The following is an 18,421-nucleotide window of genomic DNA, read 5'->3' as shown; positions in this document are numbered from 1 at the left end:
AATAAATATTGGTAAAATATTAGGAGCATGTTAACACAAACATCTCTGTATCGCATTTGAATGAAAGTAGATCCCATAGAAAAATTGATTAAAAGCCATCGAACGTTGATGTCAATTTATAACCGATCTCCCGGTAAGCGACCGCATCGCGTCAAAAGAATTTGCAATTTATAGTCGATGGCTAATAATCCGGTTCGATCGTCGGATAACCAATTTACGATTATAACGGGACGAGAAAGTTAACGAGAAAAGCGGCCTGCTCGGTCTCGTTCGCCACGATGTTACAGACTCGTTTGTTAAACTTAAAATTGATCCGTCTATCGTTCGATCAGAGCTGTAACGTTAATTACGATGGAAACACTGGTATCATCAACGGTATCTGCCGTACTTTATGTTATTTGCTATTTCGTTGTTGAGAATTATAGATATGCAACATTGGATATAGATATACAAAATAGTTTGGCATCATGGGGTTATCATGGAAATCATGGGGTATAATGAAAAGGGGATTTATTGAGTGTGGGATTAGGAGAGAAGGAATTTGGGGGCTTGGCAAATTTGGAACTTTGAAACAAGGAAATTGGGAAACTTAAAAATTTGAAATTTTAGAACGTTAGAAATTGTAAAATTGTAAAATTGGGAAATGGGACGTTGGCAAATGGGAAAATGGAAAATGAGAAATTAGGGAGTTGGAAAATTGGAAAACAGGGAAATGAGAAATTGGAAAATGGGAAATTGGGAAATTGGGAGATTAAGAAATTGGAGAAGTGGGAAATTGAGAAATGGGACTTTGGAAAATGAGAAATTAGGAAGTTGGAAAATTGGGAAACTGGGAAATGAGAAATTGGAAAGTGGGAAAATGGGAAATTGGGAGATTAAGAAATTGGAGAAGTGGGAAATAGGAAAAGTGGCAAATTAGAAAATTGGGAAAGTGAGAAAGTGGGAACATGAGAAATTAGGAAATTGGAAAAGTGGGAAATTGGGGAACTGAGAAATTTGGAAAATGTAAAATTAAGAAAGTGGAAAATTCGAAAATTCAGAAATTTAAAAACACGTAAAATCAAAATCCTCAAATTTTCTAAACTTCCAAAATCAACGAACCTTTCACTTAAATTCAAGCTTCCAAATACCCGCCCTAAACTCCCAAACTTCAAAATAATCATTTTAAGATCCACCTTCTAAAATTCCATAGAATCCTTCATTATATTTCGCGTATAGAAACGACGCATTTAATAGAAAGACCTAAATAAACGTAAGACTTCGATTTTCCGAAAAAGAAAAAAGAAAAAGGTCGATTCAATGGAAAATGGACGATGAATGCAGAAAGGGCTTTCGGTTTCGAGCTTCACCGCTTTTCACCATTATTTCCTTTTCTTCTTTCTCGACGAACTTTCTTAATTCTTGTTCGCTTCGATGGACTAATTAATATTGATGATTAAAGAGCGTCCGTTCTGGTGATCAATTTTCATCGATATTAATATTCGTCGTATCGAAAAGAACCTGGCCCTCTAATCTTCGCTTTCTTCTTTATCCACCGTTGAAGCTTGCGCTGGAATGTCGCTTAATTAAAATGGATAATGAATGTTGATTAAACATTGACTTTCGTTAGGGAGATCGACACTCAAATTGATTTTATAATTTTTTGGAAAATACGTTTTTTGTTATTGTGATTATTCTTCTTACTTGTTAGGTTTATTTCGATTTTCTTGGAAATTTAGGAAATTGGGACATTGGGAAAGTGCGAAATTAGGAAATTGGGGAAGTGGGAAATGGAAAAATGGGAAAATCGGAAATTGAGAAATTGAAAAATTGGGAAAATGGGGAAATGAAAATTTGGGAAATTGAGAAATTGGGGAATTGGGAAATTGGGAAATAGGGAAATGGAGAAATTGGGAAATAAGGAAATGGAGAAATTGGGAAATTGGGACATTGGGAAATTGAGAAAATGGGAAATTGGGAGAATTGAAAATTGAGGAATTGGGGAATTGTAAAATTGGGAAAATGGGGAAATGGAAATTTGAGAAATTGGGGAATTGAGGAATTGGGAAATTGGGAAGTTGCGTAATTGGGAAATTGAGAAATTGAGAAATTGAGAAATTGAGAAATTGGGGAATTGAGGAATTGGGAAATTGGGAAATTGAGAAATTGAGAAATTGAAAAAATGAGAAATTGAGAAATTGAGAAATTGAGAAATTGAGAAATTGAGAAATTGAGAAATTGAGAAATAGGGAAATTGGGGAATTGGGAAATTGGGAAATTGGGAAATTGGGAAATTGGGAAAATGGGAAAATAGGAAAATGGGAAAATGGAAAATTGAGAAATTGGGGAACTGAGAAATGGGGAAACTGGGGAATTGGGAAATTGGAAAATTGGGAATTTGGCAAATTGGGAAAATTTTTCACGCTAAAAGTTGTAATATCATTCACAGAATTTTTGAAAGTTTTTCCGGATAATAATTGCTGGATCAAATTAGCACTCGATACTCGTGTCTCGTGGGTGTCGTTACTCGGTCTTTTGCTAGTCTTGCGAGCAGCCTGCTGTTCTTCGCCGTCAGCAAGATCGAGTCTCCTCTTTTTGACGAGAAAATATCGCTAGAAACGACGACGTACCTCATCGAATCTATCGATTTTATGTCGACGTGACTCGTAACGCGATTTCTAATTTTTCTCCAACGAAATCATGCTTTTCGCGAATGTTCATAAGAAAACGCGAGAATTTGATTATACGTGAATCAAATTTTCTGAGGACACATATTGATCGATTTTGTGAGTCCTGCTATCGACAGTAAACTTTAACATTTGCGTCTGCACATTAGGTGCAAAATTTAAACAAATACAAATTTTGCAAATTTAAGAAAAGAATGGGTACGTTGAATGTAAAATATTGTTATTCGTAATACTTATTTTGTTAACATATTTCGATATGTACATTGAAAATATTTTTAATTAGAAACTTTAAACAATTTTTAAGATATTGTAAGAGGAAATATGAAGTATTTAGCTTTTGACTTTGGCAGTGTAACCATTATTTGATTCCGAAGAGATTACTGAATGTAAACACGCGACTAGAATGTAAGAAAAATACACTTTATTTAATTACATGTTCAAAATGTATGCCGCCTTCCATCGCGTAATATTCCGGTCTTTACTTCACATTTCCACTTCCGTAAATCGAGTAATATGTTAATAAAAATATCATGTAACATGTGTTTTGAATTCGTCTCGATGTTCTCTAAAGCTATGAATAAAAAAAATGTATGTTCCTATTTAAATAACCGAAGGTGACCTTGACTTTGCCAAGAGAACAAACTGCTTTCAAAATTTGCTTTACTAATATCTATTGTGCACTTCATACCTTGCAAATATTGTTCTAAACTTTTTTTCGTATGGTGGCTGCAACTGGAAGAAAAACCTTGAGTAATTTTATAGGTTACGCCTTGTATGTTTATATTAACCCCTTAACCTACGATTTACGTTCGAGAATTTTGGGCCGGAAACGTAATGTTTATGTTTGACTCGATCATTGTACACGGGCTATGTCCGTAATATTTACGTTTGGCCCGATCATCGTATACGGGCTATGCCCGTAGTTATAGGTTAAGGGGTTAACTAGTTAAAAGTCGATGGCAGTAAAATTTCGAATGGATTAGATTATGTTTTGTATACCCTCTTTTTATTTAGAGCCTTAGGTGTTTAAAAGCCCCATCGACGTTAATACTAGATAGTTGTTAGAAAAGCGAACCACCAAAGTGGATGGCGATTCTCGCGAGAGACTTGAAACCTTTATGGAGTTAAAGTAAAGTTTGCTATAGCGAAGTATAAGTAACCGGCAAAAGACGATGCTCCTCGATACAGAATTACCAAGTGACCGAAAAAGCATACGTTCGTGAGCTTGTGTTGGATGGAAGAATGTAACGAATTAAACATTCATCAGAAATATCTATTTTCTTGATGCTTTTTAACCTCTTTCAGCTCTAAAATTATTAAATTCTCGAATCTTTGAATTTCTACATCATTAAATTTTGAACTCTTTACATTCCCAAATACTTAAATTTATAAATCCCTAAATTTGCAAATTCTCAGATTTTCGACTCTACAAGTTCCAAAACTTTCAAATCCCTAAATTCTTAATGTCGCAAGATTTTCTATTAGTTTATATAAAATCCATATAACCGTATAATTTTTAATAAAATAATATAGAATCTCTTGGATCCATTTTCCAGCTCTGAAAACCATCAGTAGATTCGTAGATCGCGTTCGTCAAGCAAGTAGAATCATTCTCGTATAACACGAAATCGAACCTTTCGAAAATATGGCCTGCTAAATGTAACGAGTGACGGTAACCGAGCAGAGTAACTAACCTGGAGCACGAACGAGAATTTATCGAGTCCACTCGATGGGGAATTAATCGACGACGATGGCTTGCCAACCAATCACCATGAAACGTCTACGAGACGGAAGCGGGTACAAACGATCGAAAGTAATCCTGCGAGATACTCGCTGGAAAACAGGCGAAGATTTCATCGAGGAAATACGCGATCATTCGAACAGTTATATCGCAGGGGGAAACTTTTTAAACAGCCACCTTGTCTCGTGGTTCAATTTGAAAGTTTTTACATCCGAGTTGTAATAAGCCGTACGGAGAATTGCTCTGGCGTGTAATCAAAATACGAGGAATTTGCTGTATTTTGTTCTATTTATGATTCTCTTATTTTCTTTTTGTTGAGGAGGTAGTTTAGGGGTAATTTGTGAAGGGATGATGTGGAGGCGGGGACTAATTTTGTCTAATAGACTATTCTTGACTGATAGACAATTTTTGAATATTTGAATATTAGTAATTGACTATTTTTGACTATTTGACTATTTGACTATTTGACTATTTGACTAATTGACTTTTTTTGACTGATAGACTATTTTTGACTATTTGAGTATTTGACTATTTGACTAACTAAATATTTAACTATTCCATAATTTTATAAATTGATTTAATAGTCCGACAAACTGGTAAATCGATAGATTGATAGATTGATAGATTGATAGATTGATAGATTGATAGATTGATAGATTGATAGATTGATAGATTGATAGATTGATAGATTGATAGATTGATAGATTGATAGATTGATAGATTGATAGATTGATAGATTGATAGATTGATAGATTGATAGATTGATAGATTGATAGATTGATAGAGTGATAGATTTACAAAAACTGATAAATTTACAAAAATTGATAAGTCACAAAAATTGATAGTCACAAAAATTGATAGATTAACAAAAATTGATAAATTCACAAAAATTGGTAAACTCACAAAAATTGATAGATTAACAAAAATTGAAAAATTAACAAAAATTGATAAATTCACACAAATTGGTAAACTCACAAAAATTGATAAATTCACAAAAATTGATAAATTCACAAAAGTTAATAAATTCACAAAAATGGATAAATTCGCAAAAATTGAAAAAGTCACAAAAATTGATAAATTCACAAGAATTGGTAAATTCACAAAAATTGGTAAATTCACAAAAATTAATAAATTCACAAAAATTGATAGATTAACAAAAATTGAAAAATTAACAAAAATTGATAAATTCACAAAAATTGGTAAACTCACAAAAATTGATAAATTCACAAAAATTAATAAATTCACAAAAATTGATAAATTCACAAAAATTGATAAATTCATAAAAATTGATAAATTCGCAAAAATTGAAAAATTCACGAAAATTGATAGATTGATACATTTACAAATTCTTGAGTTTGGAATTCAAAATTCAACCACCTTAAAGTATTCATACTAAATGTAAAAATTTTAGAATGAACAATGAAATATGTACATACAAAAATGATGATCTAACAATAAAATACAGCATAAAACAAATGTACAAAATACACAAAATGTTTAGACCACGTAATTCATTCATCACTACATATGCATACAAGCAAGAAAGTCTACGTATTTTATCAAGGAGTGTATTCGACGCACGAGTCGGAAAAATAACAAAAATATTCAGAGTTGGAACATCTAATATTTATTCCGCACTCGGCTCGCAAGGGTTACAACACGGATTGCGACACCATAGAGCAACCCTATTTGTTCGTTCCGTGGCTACGAAGTTTCTGTGATCGTGTCATTTCCGATTGTCACTTCTCTCGCGTGAAAGAAGCGTCACGATATCACTATCCTGGTTAAACAACCGTTTAAACTCGCTATTCGCGAACATATATTATTCTAGAGTTCGAGGAGCACGTTGACGGCAGTGCAATTTTCGACCGAAATTGACTTCAGGCGTTGTTTCGCGCTCGCCAATTCAAAAAAGCCAACTTTGCTGCTTATTTGCTGATGTTCCGCAAACTCGTTCTACTTCCGGAATAAATAAATCCTATTACACGGCAAATATTCGATGTTGCGAAAAAGTGTTATTGCGAAAATGGATATTTTTGTTTATTTGAAATATTGATGTATTTTCAGACGCAGGAAAAATATATCTGAAGGAAAATAAACAAATTGTGTACAGATCTTATTATTTATAAATTACAAATTTTAAATTTTGCATAATTTATATCTTAAAGACAATAAAATATAATAAACAAATAAAACATAGATTGAGTAAAATAATTTATAACCTTATTATTGAACGTATAATATTTAGTATCACACTTAATATAATTAATCCAAGGTATCAGGAATTTTGTGGACCAATTTGTTGTTCACCTGTTCCCTGACGTAATTGCTATAATATATTTATAGTGACTGAAACTAACGATGGAAAGTTTCTTTCAGAGTTCTCTTTTTCGTTAAAACTTCTGAACTTTGTAGAAGCGTGCCCAGAAGGTGTTCTTGGCCCGCTAAGGATTAAACATTTCGTTATTTCATGGCTGGTAACCAAACACTCAACAAAACATGTGTGAAAGCATCACATATGGTTTCCAGCTACGACGTTATTATAACTGCAATCGCTGTAAAATTTTTAAATCTGGCTCCAGAATTTGTGAGAATCTTCTTCACGTTCTGTTTGCGTTACGAAAATTCGTTTTTGAACGGGTTTCTACGGAAATCGATATTCTGATGTATTCATATGTAGTTCTGCAGTAGATGTACACGATGAAAAATTTCGGTTTTCCATGTTAAGACGTAGGACAATTTTATTGTGAACCATGCAAAGCTATGCGAAGAACGGTGAGCGTCAAGTAGTTTGTGACGCCATATTGTTTTCATATGACGGAACAATTCTTTTATCTCGGAGCGCGTACGAAGCAAAAGGCAATATTACTTTATCAAGGTAAATGATCCTAATATCTAATATGTAGACTGTTTTTTTATTTAAATATAAAGATTTTTAAGAAATCAATTATACCTTTTTTAAATTTCGAAGCAAATTTCCTTCTCTGTTCCTGAATGAATCTTTTCAAATTTTCCTCTCAATTTTCAAATAAATATTTTCAAACTTTTCTTCTAAGTTTCTAAATGAATTTCAATTTTTAATATCCCCATATTGTCTGCTACAAAATTTTACAATTATAAAAAATAAAAAATATTTTTCCTTCTAACACCATTGTTAATCTACTTCATTCGGTCACTATTTTATAGTAAATCATTTTGTTTTCTGTTTCTAATAATATTAAACGCAAAGTTGGATACTCATGGAAATATAATCTCAATTTACATCTGAAATAATAATTTGCAAATTAAATCACAGGTGCTTTGGTTTCACTAAAAACTCTGAGAGTCGTATATGCTTTTTAGACCTTCTAGTTGGCCTAACTGCTTCAAGGCATCATTTCTAACTACTTGTGACAACAGACAGCAGAGTCTTTGGACAAGACCCAAGTCACATGTCAAGGAACACACGAGAGACCCTCACGTATGATCAAACACGAAAAAAAATGATTTTGAGGAACGTATATTCACGTTTATATTCTATAAAAATAACAGTTTGTTCTGTAAATATCAAAATGCAATTTTTTATTGTTCTAGAGCTCTCTAGAGAGATCTGGTGAAAATATGATTCTTATGTGGTTTCTAAGCGATGTCGAAAATAGAGCAAAATGTCATGTAGTATAAATAATATATGTAAGTAATATAATACAAATAATGTAACTAATGTATTATTCAAAATTAACTTCTCCACCTATCAAAGAGCTATAGTATTACTACCTATCAAGTAGTAATACAGAGCCCACATCACCTCTTTCAAACAACCACATCTAGACAAGAGTGAAATAACATAAAGTAAATAATAATAGGAATAATATAATGCAAGAAATATAACTAATGTATTATTCAAAATTAACTTCTCTACCTATCAAAGAGCTATAGTATTACTACCTATCAAGTAGTAATACAGACTCCACATCACCTCTTTCAAACAACCACATCTAGACAAGAGTGAAATAACATAAAGTAAATAATAATATGAATAATATAATGCAAGAAATATAACTAATGTATTATTCAAAATTAACTTCTCCACCTATCCAAAGAGCTGCTAGCAGTAATACAGTCCCCAGATCATCACATCTTTCAAACAACATCCAGACAAGAACGAAATAAATTAATATTAATAATAATATGAATAATATAATGCAAAGAATATAACTAACGTATTATTCAAAAGAAATAGTCTTCAGATCGTGTCCTAGCGGCGATATCGATAGCGTAGCGAAATATCGTGATGGTGGTCGACGTTTGCCGCGATGTAATGTCACAGTTGTGGTGACGGCAGAGCAATGTCTGCTCGGGGATAAACCACGAGGGAATTGAAGCTCGGGATTCGTCTCGCGTTCACCGCTGGGACTCGGAGCAAACGAGGAAAGAAGGAAAGGAGAGGGTGTAAAAGCGAGGAGTGGCGGATGAACAGCGGACAAGAATGGCCGTAGAAGGGAAGAGAAAACGGTGGAAGTGTATGGAAGAAAAAAAAGGCGGGAAATACCCTCGGGAGCCCTCGGCAGATTTATGCCGCCCCTGGCTGGTTGGTTGGCTGGCTGGCAACTCTGCACCCTGTGTATACCTTCGAACCCCCATCCCTTTGGCGGGGTTACCTTCTCTAACCAAAAGATCCTGCAGGATATTATACGATATGCACCGAAAGTTGATAGATGGCTATTACGTTCCGCTAAGACGACCGTACTATGTTCTGCGGGATCTTCTTTCTTTCTTTCCTTCCTTCTTTATTGCGTTCTCTTCTTCATCTGGCTGATCTCTCTTGGCCGCGTTCGAGCTCATTCAAGATGTGATTTTTCGGTGGGAAAGTTCCCTTGGTTCTCGTCTATCGCGCTACTACGAACTCCCTCGTCTCACACTTTTTTACTCGTACCGTTGTATTCCGAGGGAAATGCCGAAACTTGAATAAAAGTTCGGCGATAGTCTTCTTACGTATCGGAAGTAGGGTGATCGGATATGTCGTATTCAATAGAATGTTTAATGATGTGGTCGACAAAATCATGTGTTCGAACTTTGGTGAAAGATGACTGATCGATGAAATTAGGTGATGTGACAGGATAATTAAGTTTAAATAATGCGTTCAATAGAATGATGAATGACGTGTTCAAGAATATTGTGTGACTTTTAAATGACATGCTTGATGACATTAACTGATTGATTAAGTGACATGTTCAGGAAAATTGATTGCTACTTAAAGGGAATGTTGAATGACATTAAATAGTCAATCAAGTGACATGTTCAATAAAATTGATTGATACTTAAATGACATGTTCAATGACATTAAATAGTCAACCAAGTGACATGTTCAATAAAACTGATTGATACTTAAATGACATGTTCAATGACATTAAATAGTCAACCAAGTGACATGTTCAGTAAAATTGATTCATACTTAAATGTTATGTTGAATGAAATTAAATGACATGTTCAGCAAAATTTATTGATACTTAAAGGACAAGTTGAATGACATTAAATAGTCAATCAAGTAATATGTTCAATAAAATAGATTGATACTTAAATGGCATATTGAATGAAATTACATAGCAATTAAATGTCATGTCCAATAAAATTAAATGAAAATTTAATGACACGTGCAATAAAATATTGAATAATATGTCAAAATATTGAGTGATATTAAAATCACATGTCCAATAATATATAAAAATTGAATAATATATTCAATGAAATTAAATTGCAAATAAATAATACATATATGCAATGAAATATTGAGTAGCAATTGAACATGTCCAATAAAATCATATGACAATGTAATGACATTTTCAATACAATCAAATGAGAATTCAGTGACATGTTCAATGTAAATAAATAACAGTTAAATGACATATTCACTTTGACAGTAATAAAACAATTAAATTTTTAAATTAAATTAAAAACTGTTGAACAATTAAATTTTTAAATTAAATTAAAAAATTTTTGAACAATTAAATTTATAAATTAAATTAAAAAATTTTTGAACACTTAAATTTTTAAATTAAATAAAAATATTTTTGAACAATTAAATTTTGAATGCATTACAGATATAATTACGTTCTCATGACAATTTTTTTACATAATTATCGATAACAAATCTGAATAAAAATGCATCCAATAGACATGGATATTTTACATTGCCATCTTTGCAAGATCTCAGCAAGATTTCACAAGAAATATTTTTCTACATTGCCATCATTAACAAATTCCAATAAAAAAGAGACCTCAAAAAATATCTTTCTACATCATTAAATCTCAATAAAAGAGAGACCAAACGTCTATTTTTCTACATTGCCATTAAAAAATCTCGACAAAAGAGATCTGAACAAATATTTTCCATTACCGTCATTAACAAATGTCAATAAGAGAGTCGATAAAAATAAGAGTGAACGAAGAAAAGCTGTTACGATTTCAAGTCCCTTAACGATCTGGTTCATCTCGTTCAGTATCGGTGAACTGACGTTCGTATTACCGCGGGATAGTACAGTTACGTCTAATTTACGTTGGAAACGACATTTTTGCTCGCGGTTGAGCCTCATCGTCGACGATGCACCCGGGATTGAATATCCGCCGATGTAAGCGAAGGGAAATCGGTATTCGTTACGCGAACTCTCGTCGCGGATCTTGCAGTAACGACGCGAGCATTATCGCATTACGATCCGCTCGACGAAACGCGCGGGCTACGCAAATGAGAACTTATGCTCCGCCCCTGTGTCTTCCATTCGCAGTCATTTTTTCCCCATTGCGTCGCGAAATTTGCTTTATAACCGGCTCGGCAAACTGGAACGAGTTAAAACGAGCCCACTGACGAACGGTAGAATGAACTCGGTTGGAATCAATTACAAGGTAGAACTCGATCGATAAAATCGCGGGGGAACGTCTCAGATGACGAATCATTTATTGCTTGTTGGATCACTCGGAAATTGAACCAGGGTTTTAGTCAATTACGCTCTACCTGAAATTTTCCTACATCTTCGGCTGGATTTTATTCGTATTATGCAATCTTCTTAGTTTCTCTGCAATTTCTCGGGGGCTTTACTGGAGTTTTGGCCGAATTTCGTTTCGGTAGAATTTTAGTGAAATTTTATTAAAGATTTGCTGGAAATTCGGTGGAATTTTGGTAGAATTTCATTACAGTTTCATTTGAATTTTAGGAGAATTTTATTAGGGATTAACTTTAATATAATTTTTGTCAAATTGTGTTACAATTTTAGTGGGGAATTTGGTGGACTTTTATTGGAATTTTAGTGGAATTTCATTAGAGATTTGTTGAAATTTTTTAAGAAATTGTGACACACCATGTGCGTCACATGATGTTGGTATAGTTGATGACGCATCTGGTGCGTCACATAATGTTGGAACATAGTTGGTGACGCATCGAGTGCGTCACAAAATACTGAAGTAACAAGTGGTGACACACCAGGTGCGTCAGATAATACTAGTGTAATAAATGGTGACAGATCAGGTGCGTTACATGATGTTTGTATAGATGATGACACATCAGGTGCGTCACACAATACTAATAAAATACATGGTGACACACCAGGTGCGTCACGTACTACTAGTGCAACAAGTGGTGACACAATAGATGCATCACATAATGGTGTCACAAATGATGACATATCATGTGCGTCACAGATACTGGTATATGAACAATGACATACCATATGCGTCATAAAGTACTAATATAATATAAACGGTAACGCAACATGTGTGTCGTATGTCACACGTATAATATTAATTGTGACACACCACGTGCGTCTTATATGATTTATACATAACATAATTGGTGATAAATCATATGTCTCATCTGCAAACCGTATCACATAATCGATGACGTAATAAGTGTTATAAAATATTTGTATAGTATAACCGATGACTCACTACGTGCGTCATATGCTAGTTATATGATTCAAGCGATGACACATGTGCGCCGTATGTTGCTTATATCATGTGATTAGTGACGCACCGAATTTCACTAGAATTTCATTAAATAAAATTTTACTAAAACGTTATTAGAACTTTAATAAAACACTATAGTTCTATTATAAATATTTTTATTAGAGCCCCTTTGAAATTTCATCGCAATAAAATTTCATCATAATTCCCCCGCAATAAAATTTCGTTAGAATTTCATCGCAATCACATTAGAATCGAAATGGAATTTGACTACAATTTCCCAGAAATTTTCAAAATCGTCCACACGCTTTTATCTGTACCATGTGAAAATGTTCTCCCCTCGTATTTATTTATCGATCGTGTTTCTTCGCCGATGGTGTTGGAATTGCATCCAGAAATTCGAAATAACGCTTGTCCCTTCCTTGATACACACCAGACTCCAGAAAAGAATGTGACAGCTTCGATATTACATGACAAAGGTAAGAAATAGATATGTGCTGTATCTTCAATACGTTCGTATGCAATATACAACTTACACGATTCGAAGTTTTTCGATAAGAAAATCGGAAAAATACATGACTTTCTTACTTTTTCTTTGAAATCGACAGAAATACTAATCCCAGAAACATTTCATAAATAATAAATATTGTAGGTTATGTAAGGTTATTGGTTTCATAGAAGTACAATGTCATAAGTTTTGTAGAAGTATTACAGGTTTCATAGAAGTATAATGTGACAAGTTTTATAGAAGTATAATGTTACAGGTTTTATAGAAGTAGAATGTTACAGGTATCATTGAAGTATAATGTGACACCTATAGAAGTATAATGTTACAGGTGTTATAGAAGTATAATGTTACAGGTGTTATAGAAGTATAATGTGACACCTTTAGAAGTATAATGTTACAGGTTTTATAGAAGTATAATGTGACACCTTTAGAAGTATAATGTTACAGGTGTTATAGAAGTATAATGTGACACCTTTAGAAGTATAATGTTACAGGTTTTATAGAAGTATAATGTGACACCTACAGAAGTATAATGTTACAGGTTTTATAGAAGTATAATATGACACCTACAGAAGTATAATGTTACAGGTTTTATAGAAGTATAATGTGACACCTACAGAAGTATAATGTTACAGGTGTTATAGAAGTATAATGTGACACCTTTAGAAGTATAATGTTACATGTTTTATAGAAGTATAATATTACAGGTATCACAGAAGTATAATGTTACAGGTTATATAGAAGCATGTCATAGGTTATGTAGATACATGAATTAGATCCACAAAACAATTTTCTCTCATTACCTGTAGACTAATTGATAGATGTACATTAACGACGCTTTAATAACAGTAACATAAGTGATAAATAATATTGTATTATATGAGTCATATGCCATCAGAAATGATCATATAAATAAAAGAGGAAGATCAGGTATCCGTTCCGCAAGTTTCCTTAAATTCCACGCCATCGAGCTGATTATCCCTAGATCCAAGTTTTACGGAAGTCCAAGAAACTGTAGGAGTCTGAAAGTCGATCGCTGTTTCAGGGAGCGGAAACATTTAAACGGGTTGCATCTCGACAATGAATACGGCTGGCTAGCAACACGGCTTACCGTGGGATTATAACAACGGCCTCTTGATCCGGACGAACCGACCAGCATTAATACAATTAGCAGAGCTACCCTAAGTGGCGTAACCTGCTGCATAGTCGACCTATGACCCTTGGACTTGGCCCAAATATTCGCGATTCCACGGAGCCAAGCGGCCGCGAGTCGACGAATTCTATTACCGAATCTCCTCTGTGCCTCGAATATTTTATGATGTCCGTCATATCAGAAGAGAAACAGACGAGGAGAGCTGGAACTGATACGCGAAGGGATTTGCGCGGAGTGTGACTGAGATACCGGAAACGGGTCACCGACGAAAGAGGAATACACCGGAGCGACGAGAAATGCCGGAATTATTATTTGATGAATCGAGTAGATGGAATTCCGTAGAACGGAATTCTCCGTTTGGAATTGCCGAGACGATCGCTATTTACCGAGCATTTTAACCATTTCGAGCATCTTGTCACGTTCGCTCGGAAATGCGAGCGTTTTTTCTTTTGGACTTCATGGGTTTTCGGGAATATGTGCGGTTGGAGACTTTCTTTAGAAATATCTTATTTCTTCGGGTACTTCTGAAATAACCGTCTTCCGAAATAACCATCTTAAATAACCACCTTCAGAACCATCTGAAAAATCGACCAATAATTTGTGTCGTATACAAGTATAGGGGACGTTGAATTTTACTTAATGTGTGCAGTGTTCTAAAAGAAGAGATACACCTTCTACTTATGATATAATAATATACAGTTGCTGATTGTTGTTACCATATACAGTTGTTGATTGTTGTGTTTTGTAGGTACACTATTTTCAGATAAAATATTGTTTCAATATATGGCGCTTTCCTCAAATTAAAAAAGTTCCGTTACTTTTCCGACAGTCTGTGCATACCATAATATAATAGCGATTGATACAAATTCATCCAACACAAGTATTTCTATGATTGTAGGAGTATTTCTATGATTGTAGAAGAGGAAGAAAAATTAATTTTGACCGGTCATTCGTGGAACAAATCGAGTTACAGAAACCGTCTAGCGTTCGAATTGAAAGGGTGTCGTCCCTTTGTTGGCCGAAACTTCTATAAGGATTTCATCGATGACAAGACACCGATATCTTTGGCACCCAGGTGGCCATTCGTTTACGGTTTAGAACGGACTCGATCAGCTTCAAAGGCAATTTCAGCTCGGCTCGATTGGCCGACACCCCCGGGTTAGAAAGCGTCAAACGATCCTGCGGATGGACGGCCACCTCGTTCGCGTTTCAAATCTACGCGTTTCACCACCACCTGGACAATCGGCGCGCGTTGAATCTCAGCTGGAAATTCATTTCCATCGCCGCCAAATCGATTTCTTTCATTACGTCAACGTGATTTATCATTTTCGCCCTTAATCCGCCGTTTCCTACCTTCGAGTTGCTTTCACGCTCGAAATGAAACGAAATATCAATGTTGGAAATGTTGGATAGCTTGCAATACAATTAAAAACAACAATTTGAAATTGAATAACAAAAAATAACTGTTTGAAGTGAAATATAAAATTTGTAATAATACATAAAATATATCTATAATACTGACAGGACCAATGTGTTAACTCAATTAGAATGTAACATAACCTAATACGACATGATCCACCATCGTACACTATAACTTAACATAATCTAGTCTGACCTAAATAAAAAAATAACAGTTTGGAGTGAAATATAAAATTCGTAATAATATATAAAATATATCAATAATACTGACAAGACTAATGTCTTAACTCGATTAGAATATAACATAACCTAACACAACATGATCCAACATACAATATACGATAACATAACCTAGTTTGGTCTAACTGCAAATTAAACTAGATTCGAAACAAATATAACAAATCTTATAACAAATATAAACATATTGTCGTAATAAAAGAGTGAGTGAATTTACTTGAACTTTAAAACACAACCTAACCTAATTCAACCTAACACCCAATTTAATCAAATTAGTCCGAAATGTACTTAAACATGAAACCAGTGTTCCGTAACAAAGAAATGCCTAGAATTTCATAAGACAATGAAGAGCACGGTGTGTCATGTTCGTATCGCCGCGGATGTAATATCTGCGAGGGAGTTTCCTGTTCGCGATCGATACGATAACAAGTGTTTCGATCCACGTCGCCGTACGTGCATGACTTCCAAAGGCGAGAAATAGAGGCGTTCCGATGAAGCAACAAGATTAGTATCTTCTGCGAAACGTTACTTATTTCGTGGCCCAGATGCAGCGCCGATTTCAGCCCCTGTCAGCTTTCAATGGAGACCATGATGTCGCATGTTCTGGCACGTACGAACCTGAGTATTGTCGATCGATCGATGTTCTTGATACTGGCCCGATATCTCGAACACGGTGACGTCGTTCGGTTTTGCCCAAATGGTACGAGAATGCTTTCATACATTATCGGTAATTTTGAATTTAGTATATCATGTATGCAACGATGATGCACTCAGATGACACTTTTATGATGTGAGTAATAACGCACTATGTGTGGTAGGAACTGCTTTATAGTAGGTTGATGACGCACCGTGTGTATCATATGATAGTGGTATACTATACGATGACACATCAGGTGCGTCACATAATATTAGTGTAACAAGTAGTGACACACAAGGTGTGTCACATGGAAGTAGTACACTATCCGGTGACACATGAGGTGCGTCACATACCATTAGTGTAATAAGTGGTGACACACCAGGTGCGTCACATGTTAATGGTGCACTATACGGTGACACATCAAGTGCATCACATAACACTAGAGTAACAAATGGTGACACACCACATGCATCACATGGTAGTGGTACATTACACGGTGACACACCAGGTGCGTCACATAATACTAGTGTAACAAGTGGTGACACACCAGGTGCGTCACATGGTAGTAGTACACTATACGGTGACACATGAGGTGCGTCGCATACCACTAGTGTAACAAGGGGTGACACACCAGGTGCGTCACATGTTAGTGGTGCACTATACGGTGACATATCAAGTGCGTCACATAGCACTAGAGTAACAAATGGTGACACACCACATGCGTCACATGGTAGTGGTACACTATACGGTGACACATGAGGTGCGTCACATAATACTAGTGTAACAAGTGGTGACACACCAGGTGCGTCACATGGTAGTAGTACACTATACGGTGACACATGAGGTGCGTCGCATACCACTAGTGTAACAAGGGGTGACACACCAGGTGCGTCACATGTTAGTGGTGCACTATACGGTGACATATCAAGTGCGTCACATAGCACTAGAGTAACAAATGGTGACACACCACATGCGTCACATGGTAGTGGTACACTATACGGTGACACATGAGGTGCGTCACATAATACTAGTGTAACAAGTGATGACACACCAGGTGCGTCAAATAGTGCTAGTACAATACATGGTGCCACACCAAGTGCGTCATATAATACTAGTGTAACAAGTGACGACACACCAGGTGTGTCACATAATACTGGTGTAATAGCTAATAAAAAAAGGTGACACATCAAGTGCGTCATATGCTATTTATAGGATTCAAGCAACGACACACCGTGTGTGTCATATGCATTTTCCACAATGTACGGCATAACACACCATGTGTGTCTGTCGCTATAAATACAATGTAAGCTGGTGACACACCAGGTGAGTCATGTACTATTTATATGACATATTCGACGAACTACGCGTATCAAATTAATATGCCAGTTGTATGATGTAATAGATGACGCACGAAGTGTGTCACAGCTATTTGCATAATGTAATAGATGTTATGTCATGAGAAAGTTTTCCAAAATCTACGAACTGAAAGTTTATCTAGGTGTTACGTACTGAACTTACGATACGAACTGATGGAAAGATACGCATATATCGGAAATATGTAACGTTGGTTTATCCAAATAGATAAAGTTTCTACTTACTGAGGCGGGATAGTTTGTAGGCATCCGCGGTATTAATTACGTCTACGAAAGCCTGCAAGTCAAACTTGCGAGTTGTATTCTGGTTGTGGTTGAACATCGCAAATTTGAAGGCTGACTGAACTTCGTCGGTGCCCTGCTCAAAAATTGCACCTGCAATCAGAAATATGTCACATCAGTTTTATACTAATCTAAAAAGAGGACAAGTGTGAATATTCAGATGGTAACGATTTAATATAACAATAACGATTGTATCGGTGTAGTTGTATCGATTGATTTATTCGAGTGACATTTTTTTGGAGTTCGAACTCTACTTAAGTTTTATGCAAAACAAACAAGTGGAAAATGGATGCAGAGTTTAGGGGATCATCAGAATCTCGAAAGCACTTTAGATAAGCTTCCACTGCAAATATATTATGAAAATGAATACGAAATGAGCATTTATGCTTCGCAGATGGATCTAAAATTAATGAAGTTCGTTAAGTAGAAATTTTTAATTTATTAAGGAAGAAGTTTCAGGTAAAATATCTCCAATA

General features: G+C 35.0%; 1 protein-coding gene across 1 annotated transcript in view; it reads right to left on the bottom strand.

Moving 5' to 3' along the window:
- The window catches only part of GluRIB (Glutamate receptor IB), a 377,596-nt gene that overhangs the window by 155,393 nt on the left and 203,782 nt on the right, over positions 1-18,421 (bottom strand). Inside the window, exon 4 of the mRNA XM_012288273.2 lies at positions 17,889-18,038. Within this exon, the coding sequence (XP_012143663.2) occupies positions 17,889-18,038 (150 nt within the window). The remainder of the gene's footprint in view (positions 1-17,888; positions 18,039-18,421) is intronic.

This window comes from Megachile rotundata, chromosome 3 (assembly GCF_050947335.1).
Source record: "Megachile rotundata isolate GNS110a chromosome 3, iyMegRotu1, whole genome shotgun sequence".
In the NCBI taxonomy this organism is placed as follows: domain Eukaryota; kingdom Metazoa; phylum Arthropoda; class Insecta; order Hymenoptera; family Megachilidae; genus Megachile; species Megachile rotundata.
This window is presented reverse-complemented; position numbering and strand designations above follow the sequence as displayed.